This window comes from Choristoneura fumiferana, chromosome 8, assembly GCF_025370935.1.
Source record: "Choristoneura fumiferana chromosome 8, NRCan_CFum_1, whole genome shotgun sequence".
Classification (NCBI taxonomy): Eukaryota; Metazoa; Arthropoda; class Insecta; order Lepidoptera; family Tortricidae; genus Choristoneura; species Choristoneura fumiferana.
Window position 1 is genome coordinate 2,818,212 of NC_133479.1, and position 23,431 is coordinate 2,841,642.

At 35.7% G+C, this 23,431-nt stretch overlaps 5 protein-coding genes across 5 annotated transcripts in view; 2 read left to right on the forward strand and 3 right to left on the reverse strand.

Annotated features, from left to right (window-relative positions):
* Positions 1-23,431, reverse strand: part of LOC141430148 (transmembrane protein 64) — a 275,453-nt gene that overhangs the window by 48,448 nt on the left and 203,574 nt on the right. The gene's annotated exons all lie outside the window — the stretch shown is intronic.
* RpS28b (Ribosomal protein S28b) lies at positions 2,513-3,608 on the reverse strand. The gene is made up of 2 exons (XM_074090713.1): positions 3,326-3,608; positions 2,513-2,633 (listed from the first exon to the last, which is right to left on the reverse strand). Exon 1 carries the CDS (start codon positions 3,524-3,526, stop codon positions 3,329-3,331), a length of 198 nt encoding a protein of 65 aa, XP_073946814.1. The 5' UTR covers positions 3,527-3,608; the 3' UTR covers positions 2,513-2,633; positions 3,326-3,328.
* Positions 4,220-9,387, reverse strand: l(1)G0320 (signal sequence receptor subunit 1 l(1)G0320). Its single transcript, XM_074090683.1, has 5 exons — positions 9,213-9,387; positions 7,554-7,742; positions 6,493-6,770; positions 5,342-5,582; positions 4,220-4,664 (listed from the first exon to the last, which is right to left on the reverse strand). Exons 1-5 carry the CDS (start codon positions 9,271-9,273, stop codon positions 4,594-4,596), a joined length of 840 nt encoding a protein of 279 aa, XP_073946784.1. The 5' UTR covers positions 9,274-9,387; the 3' UTR covers positions 4,220-4,593.
* On the forward strand, positions 10,917-16,705 carry LOC141430127 (alanine--glyoxylate aminotransferase 2, mitochondrial). Its single transcript, XM_074090685.1, has 10 exons — positions 10,917-11,046; positions 11,189-11,277; positions 12,013-12,197; positions 12,903-13,026; positions 13,573-13,761; positions 14,072-14,200; positions 14,589-14,741; positions 15,536-15,757; positions 15,973-16,218; positions 16,521-16,705. Exons 1-10 carry the CDS (start codon positions 11,034-11,036, stop codon positions 16,617-16,619), a joined length of 1,449 nt encoding a protein of 482 aa, XP_073946786.1. The 5' UTR covers positions 10,917-11,033; the 3' UTR covers positions 16,620-16,705.
* On the forward strand, positions 17,192-20,125 carry LOC141430131 (alanyl-tRNA editing protein Aarsd1-like). The gene is made up of 4 exons (XM_074090688.1): positions 17,192-17,344; positions 17,421-17,549; positions 18,675-18,834; positions 19,584-20,125. The coding sequence occupies exons 1-4, from the start codon at positions 17,306-17,308 to the stop codon at positions 19,868-19,870; spliced, it is 615 nt and encodes a 204-aa protein (XP_073946789.1). The 5' UTR covers positions 17,192-17,305; the 3' UTR covers positions 19,871-20,125.

The following is a 23,431-nucleotide window of genomic DNA, read 5'->3' on the forward strand; positions in this document are numbered from 1 at the left end:
ATAAATTCCTTCAAGTTGCTCAATCTACCTAATGATGGCTGGCCTTGTTTTAAATTTAAATAAATTTAATGTCAAGGTTCTTTCCATACTACCTTTTTATTACCATTGATTGAATTAAGTGTTACTACTATTATGCAGAAGAAGTCAGTCTAGATCCATAAACAAATTACCTTGCTGCTTTTAAATCCTATCATACATATATGTACATAAAATCTATGAAATTTTTCACAAAACAGTATAAATAGATTTTTCTTATCATTCACATAATTTTTTAGTTCCTCCGTTCGCGTAAATTTCGGTTTTCACCATCGTGTGGGAACTATGCAATTTTTCGGGATAATAACTATCCTATGTCCTCCCCCGGGACTCAAACTGTCTGTATACAGAATTTCATCTAAATCGGTTCAGCGGTTTAGACGTGATGAAGTAACAAACAGACTCACAAACTTTCGCATTTATTATATTAGTGGGATACTAGCTTTCATTAGACTTCACTTGCATAATCTCAAATTCAGCCAGTCAAATTGAATTTTATGGGTTAGTCACGCAAAATGCCATATCTCTACTCAGTTGGATTTTGCATGGATCTCAAGAGAATATCAGGATAAAAGGTAGCCTGAAATAACACATTTTCAGTTGACTTCTACAAACCATATTTCATTGAAATCTGTTCAGCTGTTTTAGCATAAAGATATAACAAACATACATACATACAGTGGCGTAGCTAGGTAACCTAGGGCCCTGGGGCAAATAAAAAAATGGGGCCCACTGCTATCAAACAAATACAAATACTTTAATAATGCTAAGCAACTTTATCATCAGCTATAAAGCAGAATTTCGAGGGCCCCCTGAGCTTGAGGGCCCCGGGGCACTGCCCCGCCTAGCCCCTTGGTAGCTACGCCACTGCATACATATCATAAACACACATAAACTTCTGCAATTACAACTCTAACAATAAAGTTGTAGTATTTCAAATCTACTCGTAAAAATCAAAATGTGCAGTTAATAATTGGTTTTAAATGGAACTAATGAAACTATGGAGCATTATAATTCAATTAAAATGTAATTAAAACCTATGATTCCAGGAGGTATAGTTAATTTTATCAACACAGTCCATCATATTCAAATAATCTTGATAAACCTAATCAAATGACACTATGATGTTGATATATGATATGAATGTTGATTCAATTGTAAACAGAAATCCTTACACATAACTGTAGTTACTGTGTTATTGACTTATTGTAGTAACCTTAGCGCCATCTATTCATCAAATAGACAAACGTTATTTGTGTTCTGCATTACGCTATGTATGATTCTATTAACAGATAAACTTAATACTTGACCAAGGAACAGCTAGATACAGGCACCTATCAGTTGCTTGCAACTGCCTGCCTGGTAATTTATATAATAATAATAATAAATACAAAAGATGCAGTTAAGTAAGAGTATGACTGAGAAATTGACAGCTTGACCTGTAGGAATGCATGGTCTAATTTCATGCTCAATATTATGGCAAATCACATCAGAATATCAAGTTGTACATTATTGTTGTTAAGGGTGCAGTATCAACCTTATCAGTACTTATCACTCGATCATTGTACACCGTGTTATTTTTGATATCTGTTAACTTTAAGGGAACAATCTACTGGTTAAATGAAGTCAATTTCTCTAAGACACTAGTAGCCTAACTCTTACTATTATTACTATAGACAATTAATTACTAGCAATAAAACAGATTAAAGGTCCTTAATTTATGATTTTTTTTCAGTCCATAACTAATCTGTGTTAAATTCATACATATTTCGCAAAAGAAAGTTGAATATGTGGATTTTTTTGATGCCTCTCTTACATGTCACGTCAATGTCACTTTTTATATGCAAGCTTTTTTTTTCCGCGAAAAAGTTAATTATCATGTAGTTCATATCAATGAACTGAGTCGTCTGCCAAAGTTAACGGATATCAAAAAAACACGGTGTATAATGGGTTGCATAAAATATACTTAACTTTTTTTCTTTATAATATGCGGTCGCCAACATCGCCTGGTATACAAGGTAGTGTAATATTTTCTTACTTTTGGCTGTACCAATATATTTGTAGTTGACTGTCCAATTAAAACTGAATCATGCACCCAATAAAACATTATCACAATGATTTCTCTGACAGACATTTGGAATATTAACATCAAATTAGCATAATTAGCAGCAAAAGGCGGCTTGTAGACGTGTGTTGTTTTCAATGGACTATGGACCTTTTTAGCCGGACTTGCAGTGTTGTATAGCTTACAATGAATGTGTGTACATGTACAGGAAACTTGTTCGGATGTCAGCAATGAAGCCATACAACACTGCAAGTCAAAAGGTAAACTCTGGTACATGATTCAGTTTCTCTGACTTGTACATAGAAACTATTTTCTGTAACTCATCAACAAATCTGACTATAACATTTCTAATCTGAGAAAAATACATGATGAGATGACCAATCAATACTTAGGACATAAATAAAACAAGTATAAATGTTAAATTATGTATTACGAGCTGTTGAGATGTTCATCTTTGACGGTTTCATAGTTAGATTAACATAGTTTAGTAAACATTGGTTATATGGACCTTAACCTAGAAGTGGCACAAGACCTGCAACAAAAGAAAACTATTAATAATTTGATCATAATCATATATTAAGAACTGGCATGAATGAATCAAACAAAAGTAATGTCTCTGTGGGAGCCATTTTAATACAAGGGCCTCCTAATATTTTGTAAACAAGTACATAACTTCTTCTAAGATTTTTATCAATTACTAAGTCAACCTGTATTTGACACTGTGATGCACATTATCATACACTCATTCAATTCAATCATACCAGCTCTAGTAAACCCACCCGTACTATGTAAATTGGTGCTATATTTATCTGCATCCAGTACAAACTTTGCACTTTCCCAGGATTAAAAGTAGATTAAATTAACAAGGGATAGTGTAGCTAGTCTGTTCAGTAGTTTGAGAGATTACACACAAACAAACGAAGCCTACCCTTGTAATTAGTTTGATCAGATTCCAAAATTTCCTCGGTCAAGCTTAGCAAGATTTATCATGCCAATTAACTGGACTGAATGCAGATAAGATGACAGTAAATGTATTTTCAGACTCATATTTAGATTGACAAAAACAAAAAATGATTTATTCACGTCGAGGACAAAATTAGGGAAAACCATGACCATTTTACCAGTCACTGTTCATATAACAATGATAACCTCAAAAATCGATATTCAAAATTAAGTACTATCATAATCAATAATCTTACTTTTAACTTTAAGTAAGGCACGTACCATTTATCTCAGCCTCCTGGCTTCACGCTCAGACTCGAGGAGCGTGAGGATGTCACCATCGCGGACCGGTCCCTTCACGTTTCTGATGATCTGACGGCTGGTCTCTCCGATGAACTCAACCTTGACCTGGGTACACTGACCCTGGGACCCGGTGCGACCCAGAACCTTAACGACGCGGGCGAGAACGTTGGGCTTGTCCATTTTACTTGGATTATCGAGCAAAACTCGGGATTATGCACGTGTGCGCTCGATGGCGTGTACGAAAAAGAATTTGACAGCAGCTGTGTTGCCATACGTAATATAATGATGGATTACCGATTCGGTGCTGCCAGTAGCGAACCCGATTTTAGCAGTATCGATACTTTAATCGATTTTCAATTACGGTTTTTCATAATCATTGTTGACTGATTCCTACCTACGTGGCTTAGGTAAACTGAAAATTAAAAAAAAATGTTTTATTCTCTATTATCTTTTGTAAATAAATGGTGAAATCTCGCTCAACTTACGATACTACTAGGATCGATCCACTCAGGACTTTCGATTGTTCTAAATATTTCATCATCATCATCATCATCATCATGTCAGCCGAAAGACTGATGTACCTAGGCCTCCTCCTATGCATTTTAAATTATAATTTATTTGCATCATTTTATTTAACTTAACTGCAGACATGTAGCTGATTGTACGTCCCAGCGCAACAAAGGTGTTACACATTTTCGCAAACACTGTAACGTCAAGCCTACACTGTACAAAATCTTTTCGCTTAGCTCTCTGCGATAGCAGTAGTATTTATAATCTGACGTCCACTCTATTTGGTACAGACAGTGGCCTCCATGTTAACAATATTAGCATCCTAAGAGCCAGCAGCGTTATATCAATAAATAAAAGCAAAAATTAAAAATTTAACATTTTATTAAATAATGTCTTCTCATAATCGCGCGTTGTTACAAACTTCACACATTATTTTTGTTCCATAATTTACTCACAACACACTTAGCAACTAAAACCACTCAGTCTGTACCCGGTTAAACAAGAGAAGCCCTGGGAAACTATCGATAAAAAACAACTGTACTTCATAAATAAGACACATTAGGGTTGCCAACTAGTATGGTGTTGCCATTAGCTTTAATCGGTGCGTAATCGATTGTAGCGTGTAAAAATCACTCGTAAATTTTCTAAAAGGTATTAAAGGCACTATTCCGCCTTCCGTTTGGCTCCCCTGGCCAGGGCTTGTCTCGTTTGGACCGTTCGCGGCTTCACCGACACGTTTAGTCGTCACCGGCGGACCTCTTCGCCTTCCTCATACGTGGCGATTGCTTGGGCGTCTTGGGAGATTTTTCTGCAATGAAATAGGCAATTTTTATTCAAAGCTCACTTTACAGCAACCCTTAGTAAGTATTTAACTACTGTAGCTATTTTCCTTTCATGAAGTGACACAGCATTGGCTAAGTACACAGTAAGTAGTAAGTGGCACAGTATTGGGTAAGCTTGGCCAGCCCAGCAATAGTGCCAGCGGAATAGAGAAAATAATCCATCCATCCATATCCTTACTAAATTACTAATATGAATAATTTATTGAACCAGGTGCAGAGGTCCATATCAATAAACTATAAACAATTAGTTTGCTCACCCGCGAACTAAAGATAGCTACATCTATGTAACAAATGAGTTAACATCTGGCAGCATGGTGAAAGGTTGTGATGTTCTGACGATGGACTCTGGTCGAGTTCGAAACGCGACAGTGAAGTATTATGATTATGCTAGTTAGATTTGTGTGTGTTCTTACAGTGTAGCAGTGCAGGAGCTGCATGAACACACCTTTGTTGCATAAACATAGCTAGGAAGGTCGCGGGTGAGCAAAGTAATTGTTATTTATTTCTTCATGCATTAACCGCTGAGCTAAATGAGATGAAAGTGTTGTACGTATAGTTGTATTCCTGTACCAGTGTTGACGAAGCTGGCTGCGGCTTATGATTTGTATTTATTGGTGGTTAGTTACTTAGTTATATCACTTACTGAGCTGGTTGACCACTTCCTTGGGCAGCCAGTCGTAATCCACATCATTAGCCGTGCCAGTTTCCAGCGGCTTGGGCGCGGCGCGTGGCGAGCGGCGGCGCGCCAACGACGACAGCGCTTGCTGACCCAGCACCAGCGCCAGGACACACGCTGCTCCGAGGAACACGTACAGGAAGAATGTCTCCCCGTCCAGACCTTCGGAGATCTCCACGATGTTGACAGTCTGGTTGTAGACTGCTTCCTGGAGGGTGAAAGGGTTATGGTCTCTGTGAGGACATGGCGCAATAGCACTCATTGGGGAGGCCTATATCCAGCACTGGACTGCTATAGGCTGATGACACTATTTACCGGCCCAGATAATACCGAAATGGGAATACTGACCCGATATTTCGTGGACACACCCATAGAAACTCATGTCAGTTTGACTATTAAACTGTTTTCTTTAAAAACAACAAACAAATACAACCCATATTTTAGACAGACAGATTTAGGTACAGTCAGCTGCAGAGAAAAGGTACCCCCTGTAACGGCGGTGCCCTTTCTCTGCAGCTGACTTTACTATAATATATAGAAGTAAATAACTTTTTAATTTTGTCAATTAAAAGGTAGGTTACTATTTTGTATATGTTTTATAAATTAAAACTACACAATGCCTGTTATCGAATAGGGAAACAATTATTAAGCTACCTTTACAAATAACAAAGTTATAAAGGTTTGAAATTCAAGATTAAACAGAGAAAGACATACTGGCATGTGACGTCACACGCCAGTACGGCCATACTTACTGCATAGAGAAAAGCGTTTGAGAAAGAGACAGGTATATAGTTTTTCAAAAAATCACTATAAATCCAATTTTCAACCAATTTAAGTTTTCTCTTCGCTAAACACTGTTTGTACATCTATATTTTCATAATAATATTAAGATATGGCAAGTTCAGGAGTTGTCAAGTACCGCCTATTGCTTACCTTAGAAAATTGTATATACCTGTTTTCTGTACTGCTTACTGTACTGTGTTGGTGTGCAATAAAGAGTTACTGTATTGTACGTATTATATATAAATGGAATGGTTTATTTTATGGCAACTCATGAAAGTTAATTGTAATCGATAATCTACATCTCATTGAAAACAATTCTCATTTGTAAATCGTACCTGGTAATAGTTTCCGCTAGCATCCCTGTAGTTCAACTGCACATTCAATCCGAATGGCCGCCCAGCGAACGCCTCATTAGGGATGAATGAATAAGCAAAAGTGGCTTCTTGTTTCGGCTTAACCTCTCTGTTGTATGGCAGTGCAGTGAAGTTCTGGATATAGTAAGTGTAGTCCATCGGGTAACGGAAAGAGGCTTCCATGGTCTCAACGACATAGTCTTCTGAGCCCTTGTTGATGAAACCAACAAGGAATTCTACTGGGAAACCGGCTTGTAGGTCTGCGGGAATTAAGGTTCTAGAGTTAATAAATTACTGCTGAGAATGGCAGTGTTGCCATAAAAAAGTTACATATTTAAAAAACTTGTGTAAGCAATGGTCTGTAAATATAAATATGCAGAAAGGAAGTAGGCTGGTTTAATACTATGATTCGAGTGTTAAGCAACTGTAACAAACTTCTCCACTGATTAATCATAATACAATGTAAGTAGGTGTTAATTGTGCAACAAAGTTAGGAACCAAAGCTAGGAGGGACTATAACAGTACATAAATTTGTCAGTTTATATACTGTAAAAATAGTTTGCGGTCAAATAATTACTGTTACATTAAGCATTTTAGTACTAAATTTTATTGAAATGGAAAACCAACAGTAATTGTTTAATCCTAAATTAGTAAAATGAGATATTTACTGTAAAATACATAAATACTTAACTGTCTCTTAATAATGATACCTATTATGGCCTTTGGATGAAATTTCAAAAAGTTGAATATTCAGCAGGAGTTTAAAACAGTTTGAAATCCATTGTCTCATGCAACTTTATTTATCACAATAAAGAAAGAAAGGGAAAGGAAGAAAAAAAAATATTCCTGACATTAAAGGTTTTTAAAAAGAGATAAATGGAAACAGACAACTTGTCACAAAATGTTCCCGTCTCAGCATGAAAGATTAAAACAATAAAACTTTTTCCAGTGTGTTGTTTTGTAACACGGCCTAACATATTGAACTGTCTAGCTAGGTAGTGCCTATATAATAATATATACAAGAAATAAAATATGTGTCTCACCAAAAGCAGTGTCTCCTGAATTAGGTATGGGTTTGGTAAACAGGATAGTAGTATCAACATCCTGCGAGGACTTGACCACGGAGTCGTCATCATCGCTCACATCATCACCCACAACTTGGTTGTCTTCACCTTCAATGTCTACTACATCATCTAGTTCGTCCTCTTCTGCTCTTGCTAGGATTGTGTTGGCTGGAAAGAGACAAATGCACGGGGTAAGTTTAAAGAGTTTTTAGAGCATTAATGAAAAAAACCGCCCAAGTGGGAGTCAGACTCGCGCACCAAGAGATCCGTAGCATTATCTATACAACATTAGACATTACCAAAAAAAACCTGTTTGTGGTATGGGAGCCACCATTGTATATATTAATTATAAATTTTAATTTAACTATTTCTTTTTAAAGTGAATATACAACTAAATATTCTATGAATATTTCAAGCTTCTACCTGTTGCCGTTATTAATACTGAGCAAAAAACAGCAAAAACATCATGTTTTTAGTATTTCTTGTTATAGTGGCAACAGAAATACATAATCTTGTGAAAATTTCAATTGTCTAGCTATCATGGTTCATGAGATACAGCCTGGTGACAGACGGACAGCAGAGTCTTAGTAATAGATTCCCGTTTTTACCCTTTGGGTATGGAACCCTAAAATGGTTACCCATGAATCTAAGTCATGTGAACATCATTGTCAATAGTATGCTAAAAAATGTTCATAGTGGGCATTAGTTGAATGATATTGATAGTAAAACAAGATAGTTAATTTATGTTCACAACCTTAAATCACGTTAAATAGAAGCAAAGGATCATTGAGATACAGGAAACAGTACACTGTTACCAATTGCTAACCTTTGTGATCAATAAAGATGACTTCATACAAAATTGAATAAACAAAACACATTTTTAAATCACATTTCGATTGATATACAGTAGAATCCGTTATAACAACGGCCAAGGGACTGTGCTTGCCGTACTAAACAAACGGATGTACTTTCATGGTAGCTCATATTAAAACCAAACATATGCCTATACTTTCATCACTAAGAACGGTTGGTTGTTAAATGCGAAGTTGTACTGAACGGACTACACTGTATTCATATAGTTTTTAAAGAATTTATAAAACTACTGTAAAAAAACTTCCTTGTTGAGTATGATGACTAATAAAATAATCAGCTTATGTACATATGGTACAAAATATATGCACTAGTGTGGGTAAGATAGGCAAAACTATTGAATTTTGAGTAGACTATTAACATCAATAGTTGAATTTTTAATTCTATATTGATAATTGTTAAGGATTTCTCACAAAATTTCTGAGCAAGGTAAGTAACCATTCACAGTATCTTATTGGAAACTATTCGAAGCAAAATAGCATTGCAGAACACCCATTGTCACTGCAGCTCGTGAATTAATGCGGAAATACCCTTATTTGACCTAGAACTTGGCTAAAATAGGGCAAATCAGTAAGGTTAAGTTGTTCACCGATTAACTCAAGAAATTCAAAAATATTTTTTTGAATGAGACTTATACCAAATTAACATGAATATAACTGCCAAAAAAGTAGTCAATATGGTAATAAAAGAACAACTTTCACTTATAAACCGTGATATAAGTTGCCACGTCCATACGCGATTTCGGGGTTCTATAGAATAGAAACTTACCGCTTTGAAAGCAAAGTAGAGCAGCCGGCAGCACCAACAACGTTAAATACAACAGTTTCATATTTAATTTATGTGTATTTTAGTAATCTAAACTGTGAAATCCAAAGGCGACCGTCACTAAAGATTACAGGCCATTCACTTCACGATCACCCGCACACCGCAAGAAACTTGAGGCAAAATGCCAATTTTCTTTCCAACTCGATTGACGTGGAATGTTGTGTCACTAGTGCTGCGACTCAAATTACCGATGATATGATACCGTTTCGTTTGTCGATTCAGTAAAAAAATAATTAATGTATAATTCGATTTGAAATGTATAATTACAACTCGAACTTATAAAGTTGCTAATGGCAAATATCCCTTAGATTAAGAAATAACATGTATATTTGATTATTAGCTGAACTAAATAAATAGTTACCTTCCTACTCCTACCTAGTTACGTCTTACTAATCCAGAGGGGCTAGTACGAAATTCTAAAATCAAAGTTCGTATCGTACCGTCTCTTTCACTCTCGTATTAAATAATATTAGCGTCAGCAGGGCGGCAAGATACGAAGTTCGGAGTTGGGATTTCGCACTTCGTACTATTATAAATGCGAAAAATTGTAAGCATGTAAATATGTGTTTGACATATAGATAGATAGCTGGATCTCTGGTATAACACATTGGTTAGGTAATATGAATCCCAATATTCCCACAAGCTCGGGTTATATGTAACATTTTGCAGGATATCGGCTTCTCATAATTCTATCAATAACCTTCCTGTCGAACTTAAAACTCTGGAAGGCAATCAGTTCAGATACAAATAAAAAAATTGACTAACACAAAAAGTGTTCTACAAAATTATTTGAATGTGACGGAAGGAAGTGAATAACAGTATTGTAAAAAAAAAACTAGTTGTATTTAGCTGATAAAATGTGTATGTATGGTAGGGATATAAATATTGTACGCCCACATTGGGTAACTGTTGGAACTATTATATTATGTCATCTTTTGTACACAGTTTGACAATAAATAAATTCTATTCTATTCTATCAATTTAAACTAATGTATTCAAGAGTAAATATTTGAAGTACTGCCTTGATAGGCTGCAGTTATTTTAATATAATTAGAAATATTATCTTTCACGTACTAAGCCATAATAAGCCTTTTGCAACTAATGTTATTATTAATGTTAAATATTAGCCTACCTATGAAAACAACATCAATATCTAGCTCTGATAAATTGAACAGTCTAAAGAACTTTTCGTTAAATAAATAAGTGTTTTTTTTTTTAAGTTTTACTAGTCACTTATTGACTCCTCATTTCATGAGTCCTCGAGTATTTTTTTAATGAGAAATAAATCAACAGTAAGTGTAACTGACAAAATGTACACAAAGCCAAATACTGAAAGTGATTTTACCACGCTTCCGGATGGAACTACTGGTCTGAAATTAGGAAAGTCCCTATACGTAGTCCCGAAAGTCCCGATATGAGATTACATAGTATCGACAGCAAAAGAACGCGTATTAACAGCAATGTGATAAAAACTGTTTAATTTTGTTTTTTCTTAAACTTTACGGTATCTTTTTTTTCAGTTATACTGTATCAAGTCAGATGATTTAATTCGCAATCTTTTGTTACCATGTACTTAAACTGTTATTATTGAAATTATAAAAGCGATAAGATTAGATAATTCTCAAATGACATGTAAAAAAAAAATTATATGACTGGAGGTTAAATACATTCAACGAGTCAATGGTCACACAGTATTTGAATACAACAGACTTAATTCAGTCGCAGTTCTTCAATTGAAGTGGAAAGTTGTAAACCGAATACATTATGTCGAATAGAGGTGCTTAATAAATTAATAAATAAATTAAACACCCTTACTTACTTACTTAATCTAGTGACTTATCGAAACAATTATGAAAATAAAAATGGTAGATGTGAATAATATTTAAAAAAGTACAATATATATATATTTTAATTTTCAGTGGGGTCTGTTTGCTTAAATACAATAACTAGGCGTTTTAGTGGCGCCACAAACCTGCCGCTTTGTGAATTCAAGCCAAATCCTTACTTGGTAAGTGAGAAATACGTATTTCTTAGCAATACATGTACTTAAATTCAATGAATCATAAAATAATGATAATAATTTTTCTAGGCTATAAACTATTACTTTGCTCACCCATGTCCTTACGATCCATCCATGTAACAAATGTGTGTTCATGCAGCTCCTCCACACACAACATACTGTAACATATACAAGTCACACAAACACAACTATAACGACGACCATACTACGGCGACCCGTTTCGAACTTTACCAGAGTTCATCTTCAGAGCAACACAGCTGTTAACAGATAAAGGTTCCGTGAGCAATTTAAACCAGGGATTTTCAGAAAAATGTCGGTGCATTATTCAAGATTTTTTTGTTTACATATTTGATGAAATAATTTTACTTTTAAAGCAATCGCAGATTATGTGAGCAAAATAAAAAAGTTAATTTTTTTCATAGCTAATTCATTTTGAACAAAAATATCGTGAGACTCACTCATATTAAATATATTGACCCGGATAACTCACATCTTAAATTGAGTTTAGCCCGACATGTTTCGGGCTAATCCGTAGCGTAGCGTGACGTGTGCGGAGCCGCCGAGTCGCGTTGCTCCAAAGAGGAAGGGCTACGAATAAGCCCGAAACATGTCGGGCTAAACTCGATTTAAGACGTGAGTTATCCGGGTCAATATATTTAATATAGCTAATTCATTTTCACATTCTTTCTACAATTTTATTATTTTACTTTTCTTTTGTTTCAGGGACCTTCCGTCGAAAAAACCGAGAAAATAAAAGCTACAAATATACCACCTGCTGTGTATAATATTTACAAGAAGCCTGTGCTCATCCACCAAGGCCATATGCAATGGCTCTTTGATCATGAGGGAAAAAGATACTTGGATCTCTTTGGAGGCATAGTCACTGTCTCAGTGGGACACTGTCACCCGTTAGTATATTCATCTGTTTACTCTTTCTAATGAGCTTTCTCCAGAATATCACACCTTAAGAGAAAAAGTAGACACAGCTGCATCTCGGCCAGAATACTTTTATGTCTCTTTTATACCAGTCTCCTCAATCTTGTAATACTGCTACTCAAGTATGGTATCAAATATGGTATGATCGCAGTGAGTGATTAGCTACGTAGCAAGAGTAGCCAATGCTACGGGCCCCGCGCGCCTAGGGGCCCCGCGGACCATAAAAATCATCATAAAAATGTCAGTTTAGATAAAATCATGTTTTTTTAAATCAATGTGTACAATACCTACTACCACCACAAAATCAACACGAAACCGCCGTCAAAAAAACATATGGTATCAAAATGAGCGACTATAGTGTTTTATTTAATACTAAGTATAAACTTGAAGCAAATCATGGGCCCCATGATAAAATTTGCTACAGGCCTCGCGCTGGCTTAATCCAGCTCTGTATGATTGTTTGATGTTTATTTTATTTTTAGCATTTCTTTCTTTCTCAGACATCAGCAAACTGGAGTACATCAAGGATATTATAAATACATGCTTTCCAGTTTTACATTACGCTCTTCTCAACAATCTGGATCGCCTGTTTATTTTAATCAATTCAAATAATTATTATCTTATCTAGCTGTACTGGTAGCTTAATAATAAGGTTACATCTTAAATTCTTTTTACAGAAGAGTCGTAGCAGCATTGAATGAGCAATCAAAGAAACTTTGGCATACAACTAATATTTACAAGCATCCAAAAATTTATGATTACGTAGAAAAGTTAACATCGAAGTTCCCTGGCGATCTCAAGGTATAGATAATTAAAATATTATAATGGGATAAATTCTAAACATAATAAGAATTTTTAGGAAATTTAAGATCCCTCTTCGCTGTAAGACTGCTCCGTCCTAAAAGCACCGGTAACGCAACCTTATTCCAACGTATGTTAAAATAACAATATTAAAAATTAAATTCTTTTAATCAAATAACAAGACTCATAATTGTTACTAAGTACAATCAACGTCATAAATAAGTGATCATCTTTTATACCTTGTCACTTTAACGTCATGTTTGAAAAGCGATACGAAATTGTGTAACGACTGAAAGCGACAAGGTACAGAAATGATCACTTATTTATGACGTTGACTGTACATAGTTATGTATGGGTGTCCAAGAGGCGGTAATTGCTTTCTTTCTGGTGACCCGTCTGCTCGTTTATCCCCTATAATAAAAAAATACAGCCACGTAATTAACAGTGAATTATTTTCTAACATTCGAGTAAAAAGTGCTAGGTACTATAGCACCAGCGTAACTCTCAGTTTAGGTGAAATTAAGACTAGCACCTTAATCGTTTCAGGTAGTTTACTTACTAAACAGCGGCACAGAAGCAAATGAGCTAGCGATTCTACTGGCCAAGTCTTACACAGGCAACAACGATATCATATCTCTGCAAGGAAGTTACCATGGGTATTCTAACACCATACAGGGATTGACTGCCACTCAGTGTTACCGAATGCCCATACCTGTCCCAGCGGGAATTCACCACGTAAATTTTCCATTTTGTACTTTATAAATTTAAATATTACTTATCTAAGCAAAAGGAAATACAGGCACGGATATTGATTGTGTGAATAGATGTCTATGCACATGTATAAGAAGAGTTTAATGTGATTCTCGTACATAATAATTGTATCCTAAATGCTTAGCCATCTCAAAATAATCTTAATGATAATGTTAAAACATTTATTTTACTCACTGTCCTGATATACATACTCCTTTTAATAGAGAAGTCAAAAATTATATGCAAATCTTTAAGTGTTAAAGGTAAAAGTACGTAAAAGTACGTTTCTCACTAGGCCATGCTGCCCGACCCACTTCGCGGTATTTGGGGTGGCTGCCGGGATTCCTTGTCCCAAGTTCCAGGATCGTGCAGCTGTCCCATGGATTGTGTTCATTCTGATAAATATGTTCATCAGCTCAATGAGGTAACAATAAAGGATTGGGTTTCCGTAAAAAAACATTTTAGGAAGCAGCTACGTTTTCTCCCTCTATATTAATTCCCAGTCTAGAAGACTGATTAAGTAACTATACCTATACCTAAATACAATGTAACAAAGTACAAAAACAAACATATTGGAATACGAGTGTGAAAGTGATCAAATATTTTAGTTAGTGGTGAAACTTTTTCTTTAAAGACAAGAAAACTCGTACTCACAAAATTTTTGTTGGTGTAATAAATAAATAATATATTAAATCAGAATTCAAACAATAATGGGTATATGGAAGGCTAAAAATCTGGAAGCCAAGGGGCAATTAAAACTACCAAATTAATTTTGTGCTCTTGGACTTATCATTAATTTTGCAATATTTCAGCTGTTGGACAACTCGTTGCCTAAAGGAAAAGTGGCTGGATTCTTTGCAGAATCTATTCAAGGAGTAAATGGTACAGTTCAGTTTCCAAAGGGGTATTTGAGAAAAGCAGCTGAGTTGATTAGAACAAACGGTGGAGTTTATATTGCTGATGAGGTTTGTTTCCTTTGTTTCTTACTTCATTTGTGCACTTATCCACATATCAATCCTTTAAGTTCAACTATTATCTATTCTGTGGTTCAATTTTCAAGTACATTACATAAACAATAACTTTGCTCACGCGCGACTTTACGATAGCTACGTCTATGCTCGTCAGCTACCCCACCTCCCCGCTGTAAGAACACACACAAATCATACAAACCTGGCTATCACCACCACCACATTACACTGACGACCAGATGGCCTAGTGGTTAGAGAACCTGACTACGAAGCTTGAGGGTTCGATTCCCGTGTCGGGGCAGATATTTGTATGAAAAATACAATGTTTGTTCTCGGGTCTTGGTGTTTACCATGTATTAAGTATATATCTATCTATATAATTATATTTATCCGTTGCTAGTACCATAACACAAGCTTTGCTAAGCTTACTTTGGGATATGGGTATCCCGTGATATTATTATTTATTTATCTATTTACTGACGCGTTTAGAACTCAACTAGAGTTCATCCTCGGAGTAACACAACCAGTCACCTCCTGCGTCGGCTTCGACCTTACGATAACAACATCTGGTATCATGGTGAAGTATTGCAATCGTAAGGTTGTGAACGAGCAAAGCAATTGGTCATTGATATAAGTGATATGTTATCACAATAAATATATTATTATTATGATTATAATTATGGATCTCCTCAAAGTAACGCCTAATTCAATAAATAAAATTTGAGGTGTCTTTGTTCAAGAATTGCTACAGACCACGAATTAGAAATCCTCTAAAAAAATTTTAATTCTAGGTACAAACTGGATTCGGTCGCATGGGAGATGCGTTCTGGGGCTTCGAGACTCATGGTGTTGTGCCTGATATCGTTACGATGGCTAAGGGCATAGGGAATGGTTTTCCATTGGCAGCTGTCGTGACTACAAAAGAAATAGCCGAAGCACATATGCGCGCTACTTACTTCAACACTTTTGGTGGTAACGCTTTAGCTTCTACAGTTGGCGAAGCTGTTTTAAAAGTAAGTTAAGAAAAAGAAAGAATTTTATTACATATTCAAAATGATTTATACTAATATATAAATAACAAAGATAACTGGGTACTTGAAATCAAATTAAAGCTTCCAAAGTAAAGCTTGTGTTAAGTATTTTCATAGATTTTTCTGTTTTAATTTATTCTCTATTAGAATTTTTTGTTAAACTAATCAAACTTTTTTATGTTATTCAATAATTACAGGTTATCGAAGAAGAAAATCTTCAACAGAATAGCAAGGTCATTGGAAAATATTTTATGGAAAACTTAATGCAATTGCAAAAAACATACCCTGTCATTGGTGACGTACGAGGCAAGGGACTGATGCTAGGGATTGAATTAGTGCAACCTGGAACGAAGGATGCTTTAAGTGTACCTGAAGTTTCAGAAATCCACGAAACTATCAAAGATCTGGGAATTTTAATTGGACGTGGTGGAAAATACAACAATGTAAGTTGTGGCCAATACCGTGCTTACCTGCTTATTACATATATATTAGAATATTTTTCAATATAACGTTTTATGTTATATATAATTGAATTATTTGATTTATATTACAATACCTCACGACCAATAAAGCATGCCCCAATTAACGCCACCTATTCAAGTCGATTTCGCATTGCACTCTTGTGAAAATAACTTAATCATCTTATTAATAAGACTTACTACGATGGAGTTACAGAACTCTCAAGAAATAACGTGAAACCACTTCCATTGACGCTTGAGTAATATCATTTTTTTATTTGTTCCAGGTACTAAGGATAAAACCACCAATGTGTATAACAAAAGAAGACGTGAATTATACCATTTCAGTGTTAGATCAATCAATGAAGCAATTTGCAAGGAAATAGTTTGCCTATTATTATAGACAAATTAATTAATAATTTGTCTATTATTATTATTAGATTTTTAATAAATTATAATAGTCAGACCAAAAACCGTAATTTTACTTACTGTTTGCACGTCCCTAAGAAGATGAATGAGGCGTTATTCCAAATGTACCTTTTATAATTATAATAAGACATTTTTGTGTTTAAAAATATCTAAATAAATTTACTTTAATTAATACTACAATTGAACAGTAATCAAAATAAATATTTAATTCGTAAAATAAAACTTAACACAAGTAGCATATTTTATCCGTTGCTTTTTGAAAAGTTTAAATTTGTCGGCTGTGTCTGTGTGTTAAAGGTGCAACAAAAAGTATTGTAATGTGAGGTGCAATCTCGGCGCAATGTCCAATGTCATTGATGTGATGTGGAAGGCTTAGGTGAAAGGAAAAAATATAACAGTTAGACATAAAAGTCGTAATCTAATTTTAATATTAATGTAAAAACTGATAGCAAGCCGATATAGTCCCTAGCCTGTCCTATCCGAACGAACGGCAAGTTCTGTCTGTCAGTGTCAGTTACTTTGTCTGTCTGTCAATGTCAACTAGTTGCAGCGCAGCTGTCAGGCAGGCGATTCGAAAACCAGCACGAACGATAAAATATTATTATTTACTAAAGTATTTCACTTAAAATAAAAAGAGAACAAAATGGTGTTTAAATGTCAAGAGGACAGTTTCTTAAAAGAGGTAAAAAATAAGTCAATTTACTGACGAAAATGAGACAATACGCGGTTACTGACGAAACTTGGCGCAATGTTTTCAGTTTTCGTCAAAAGTGGTATCTTGTGAGAAAACTAAGGAACCAATAATAGAATATGGGAAAACATCGCAGTTCGAAGGATATCAAGTAACTTTGGAGAACACTATACTGTTTCCAGCTGGCGGTGGACAGGTACATTTAATCATTTAAATTAATTCGTTTTTCTAACATAAAAAAAAATATACTTATAACGTGTAGTGTAGAAATATCGGACTGGATCATAATTTATTTATAATGGTTACCAATCTTAGTATATAAAAATGAATCCCTTTTTCCCTTAGTCACGGCATCACGCGTGAACGGCTGGACCGATTTCGCTAATTATTTTTTTGTTGTGTTTGCTATTGTCAGGTGAATTGAAAAAAAACTACAGCTGGGGCGAAGCCGCGGGCACCAGCTAGTTACCAATAAAATCTCCTTTAGTTGAGACAGCAAATAACTTCATCCTAAAAACATGTCCATATTTATATTTTTTATTATTATTGCTGAAGTTTTATCTTTTATTTTTAATATATCCCATAGCAATTTTGAAAAATCTGAAAGAAAGAAAGAGAGATTTATTTTGGTATCATAGGCACCACCACCTTACAGTAATAAGACTAAAACTAGCATTAAAACTAAGTTAGTTGGTGACACAACAGGACACCAAAAAGGGTCTCCACTCAGCATGTGTTGCCACACATTATGTGCAGAAATGCTGGTTTTAGAGCCAAAATATATGTAGATAGTGATGAAATAAGTCACAATAAAATAACCACAAGAATATCAATTAAAAAGTAAAGACATTCTAATAAAGAGACTTGATCAACCCCTCATTTATGCGGGAACTAAAAAAAGTACTAGTTCTAGTCTCATCTGTTTAAATCTGCCTTAAATTTGGCATGGATCTGTTAAAAAAGGGTATAAAATTAAAATATATATACAAGAAGCTTCATACATGTTTTTATCTAGACTATAGATAATCACTAACAACTTATTGGCCTCTTTACTTTACGGATATTTTATTTTCACTTGAGACGGCCAGTACTTATTTATAAAAACATCCTATATGTCAATTTGCGTAATAATGACAGCACGGGTATCAAAGTTTCGCTCCCTGTATATATATATATATATATATATATATATTTCTTGCAGTATTAAATACATCAACATGACAATTTTTAAACCGAGTTTAGACTTGCAAGAAAAATTGTGCAAGTTGCACGATTTTTCTTGCATGTCTAAACTCAGCTTTACGGCAGATGTTTTTTGCAGCCCCATGACATTGGCTCCTTAAATGATGTTGAAGTTGTACAAGTGCTACGTAAAGGAGATGAGGCGTTGCATTTCACTCGTGGGCCTCTGGAGGTTGGAGCCACGGTTACACAGACAGTCAACTGGGAGAGGCGGTTTGACCACATGCAGCAGCATTCAGGTATGTACAGATAAATGTTGCTTGATTGCGTGTCTGTCTGCGAGGAATTCATTTATCAATTAAAAAGAAGATACTGGACATTGTCACAGTATATTTACACTTGATCATATCCATACTAATATTATAAATGCCAAAGTGTATGTGTTTGTATGTTTGTTCATCTTTCACGTCGAAACGGAGCAATGGATCGACGTATTTTTTGGCATAGAGATAGTTTATGAGCCAGAGAGTGACATAGGCTACTTTTTATCCCGGAAAAATGCACAGTTCCCGTGGGAACAGCGACTTGTACTATTATCTATTCTGTGACAGCGCGCAATAACCGAATTCCACGCGGCAAAAGCTAGTATTGAAATATAATAATAATAAAGCCTTTTTTTGTTTCAAATAAAGGAGTTTGGATAATTAGTTTTTTACAAATTTCGAGTTGTTAGTATTTTGCCAAATTTCATTTAAATCCGTCCAGCCGTTTCGGCGTGAAGAAGTAACAAACATACTCACTCACAAACTTTCACATTTAAGTATAATATTAGTAGGATTTATGCTATTGTATGATCATATTATGATATGTATATTATATCTATATCCTCGAGTTAAAATTGGCAAAAATTCTGCTTACGTAATACTTGAATGACCCCATCAGGAGACCCACTTGCTTGTTTGCCATCCAGTCAAATAAAAATAAATAAATAAATAAATTGCTCTGAGGATGAGCTCTGACTGTTATCATTATACCATTGTTCATTTAGGCCAGCATCTCCTTTCGGCGGTTCTAGAGAAGGAATACAACCTCCCCACCACAAGCTGGTGGCTTGGTGCTGATGAGTGTCACGTGGAACTGGATGCTCTCAAGGTGGCTGATGACGTCATCACCGCAGCAGAGGCGCGGTGCAATGACCTCATACGGCAGGGACTCGCTGTTAAAGTCAAGTTCCTTAAGATGGGAGACCCTGATTTGGATGAGGTAAAAAAATATAATACCTATGAGAAAGAAAGAAGAAAGATAGATCATTATTTAGAAAGCACAATCTCTTGACCTTGACATGCATTTATATATTGGAACATGCAAAGTTTGTGAGAAATAATCCTGGAATGTTTCCCAAACCAGTCCAGAACCCAAAGCTACGCGGTAGGGATTTATATCGCGTTACAGTTCCATTTTCCAGGACAGCATTGTGTAACAGAAATAGTTTCATTATGTCAGCAAAAATCTATAACAAAATTCCGATAGATATAAGAGCGCTGACTTATAAAATATTTGTAGCCAAACTGCGGTTCTGGCTCAAGGAAAAATGTTTTCATTCTATGTCTGAATTTTTGGAAATGTAGTAATAATTGTGACTAGTGGTATAATATAGGTGATATAATATTAATTGATTATTTTGTAAATTGTTTTTGTAACTACCTATACTATTTTGACATTATTCTATATAATTTAATGATAATGAATGAAATGTGAATTATTATTATTATCACTATGATTATAATTATGATTATGGACTTTATTATTATTATTATTTATTAGATCCGATTATACATTTTGCATGCCAATGTATGGTGAATAGCATAATTCGAGCAAATAAAACTTTGAACTTTGAAAGAAAAGAAAATACATTGACATTGACTTACAGACAGTTACAGTAACGCCAGACAGACGAGGAAAACAGTGACACGAAAGGGAACCCACCTCAGCATAATGCTGGCTCAAGAGCCAGCGCTGGTCTTCCGGTGGGACCGTGGTGTTGGTGTGCAAGTCTGACTTGCTTGTAGATGTAGTGAATTCTTTGCCATCGTATTTTTAGGGTTCCGGAGCCAAAATGGCAAAAACGGAACCCTTATCGTTTCGCCATGTCTATCTGTCCGTCCGCGGCTTTGCTCAGGGACTATCAATGCTAGAAAGCTGTAATTTTCCACGGATATTTATGTAAAAATATGCCGACAAAATGGTACAATAAAAAACTAAAAAACTATATTTTTAGGGTACCTCCCATAGACGTAAAGAGGGGGTGATTTTTTTTCTCATCCGACCCTATAGTGTGGGTATCGTTGGATAGGTCAAAGCATATTTTATGATTTCAATTCAATTCAATTTTTTGGGATTATAATGGCCCCATCGAACGATGCGATGATTCCGCCAATGTCGAGGTTGGATAAGACACTGCCAGTCGACTTCAGGTCGAGTACGGTAGAGCTGTCCTTGTTCGGTAGAATACCAGCCACAACCAATCTAAACAAAAAAGTAAACACTTGCCACCACTGAACAAACCCACTACTTAACGCGCATAGTTAGACACAGTTTAACTACGGGATACTATTTATTTTTCTTCCAAATAAGAGGTTGCCGGGTTCATATACCAATAAAAAAAAAGGGGGGGGGAGAAGTAAAACGGGATTCTGGTTTGGATTATAATTTGATGTTATTTTTAGTTAAAAATGAGTCTAGTATACTACAAAAGGGGGAGAAAACCAGTGTTAAAAAGAAAATTTACGTTAACAGGTCTACAGATGTTATGGGGTAATAAGTCGTATATAGGAACAGATATTTTTGGACATTCCAAGAATATGTGTTCTAAAGTTCCTTCGCCCATACCGCATTCACATATTGAATTGTCCTTAATTCTGAGTTTAGCCAAAAAAACCGGGGAGCAAAAGTGACCAAGGCGCAGCCTTATTATCGTCGTCGTGTTCAGTTTTATTGAAATTTCGGTATTTAAAAAACCATGGTTTGAAGGAAGGTCGGGCTGCAAGTTACCATAGTGTCGTCCTTTGTCTGCTGTGATCTGTGCCACAAATTTTCCCAGATCTCAAGAAGTTGAGGACGGACATTAGATCTTAAGTCACGACTAAAGGATTTGTCATAGGTATTGATTTCCTAACTGGATAGCATCTTTTGCATATGTGGTCCACTTGTTCATTGCCTACTATGCCGCTATGGCTGGGAATCCAGCCAGAACTACCTGAAGATTATTTAGATGGCATGTTCTTAGCTTCTCCTTAATTTTTAGAGTTAGATAGAAGTTATCTTAGAATGGAAAGGAAGTTTCACTAAGTCCTGTAAACAGCTCAAGGAATCCGATAAAATTATGGTCTTATTGAGTTTGTGGAGATTGTATGTAGGAGACTGCCTCATATAAAGCCCACAGCTCTCCCGTGAATACCGAATACTGCGCTGGACACTTGAAACTCAATATAGTTTGGTGACTGCGAATCCAGACCGCGGATCCGACATTTAAAATCCCCAGACGTTTTAGAGGCGTCGGTATATACTTTTGTCCACCCATTCCATTTCTTATTCATGACCTCAATAAATTCAGCATTAGCAGCCGCAGATTTTTTACGTATTTATTTTATGATTTAAATTCGGGTTTTGTTCCGCGTACCGTCATTTTAGAGAAGCTCGTAAAAAAAATCTAAAAATCAAGATATGCAGAAGAGAACTAGAATCTAAATCATAAAATTAGTAATGATCGCGATACTCTAAAACGTTGTGATAAAAAGCATATTTTCAGGCACACACCAGAGGCCTTCCAAAAAGACTGTATGGCGACAATCCGCGTGATCTGCATAGAGGGTGTTTGACGAGAACATGTGTTGTGGGACCCACGTGGCCAACCTCAGTCAGTTGCAAGCCATCAAGCTGCTGGGCGCGGAGCCAGGGAAGAAGGGGAAGACTAACTTGAGGTTCGTCGTGGGGAACAGAGTCACGTGGCTGCTCCAGAGGATGCTGGAAAGAGAGAGGGCGTTGACTGCGCTGTTGAAGTAAGTTTACCTTTCGTATTCATCCTATTATTAAAGATAGGTAGATAAAAAACTTTAATCACCAAAACACAGGGTAAATCGTCAGTTATTGGCCACTATTCAATAACTGGCCACCTTACACTAAAAATAAATTCTAGTCACCTATAAACAGTTAATTTTTAAACCCCCGACCCCCCGACGCAAAAAGAGGGGTGTTATAAGTTTGACCGCTATGTGTGTCTGTCTGTCTCATAATATACCTCGTTGAGTTTCTTGCCGGATTCTTCTTAACAGAGGATTTTCCGAACTGGTGGTAGATTTTTTTTTGACTTTCATAAGTGCTTGTTATAGCCTAAATTGAATAAAGATATTTTTTGACTTTGACTTTGTGGCACCGTAGCTCTTAAACGGGTGGACCGATTTGAATGCGGTTTTTTTATTTGAAATCAAGTTTCCTAGCGATGGTTCTTAGACATGTTTCATCAAAATCGGTTAAGCCGTTTTTGAGATATTGAACTTTTAGTATAGGTGTCAAAAATAGAATGATGTGTTACGGTGGAATCTTCTGCTGAAAGCCTTAATAAATAACTATTATAAAGTGACATGAAAACTAACATGGATGACTCAAACACTACATCCAAAAGTTCTAAAAGTTACGTAAAATAATAAACATTAATTCATTCATCATCATCCCAGCCCATATACGTCCCACTGCTGGGCACAGGCCTCCTCTCAGAAACAAGAGGGCTTGGGCCATAGTTCCCACGCGGGCCAGTGCGGATTGGAACTTCACACGCACCATTGAATTGCTTCGCAGGTTTGTGCAGGTTTCCTCACGCATGTTCTCCTTCACCGCAAA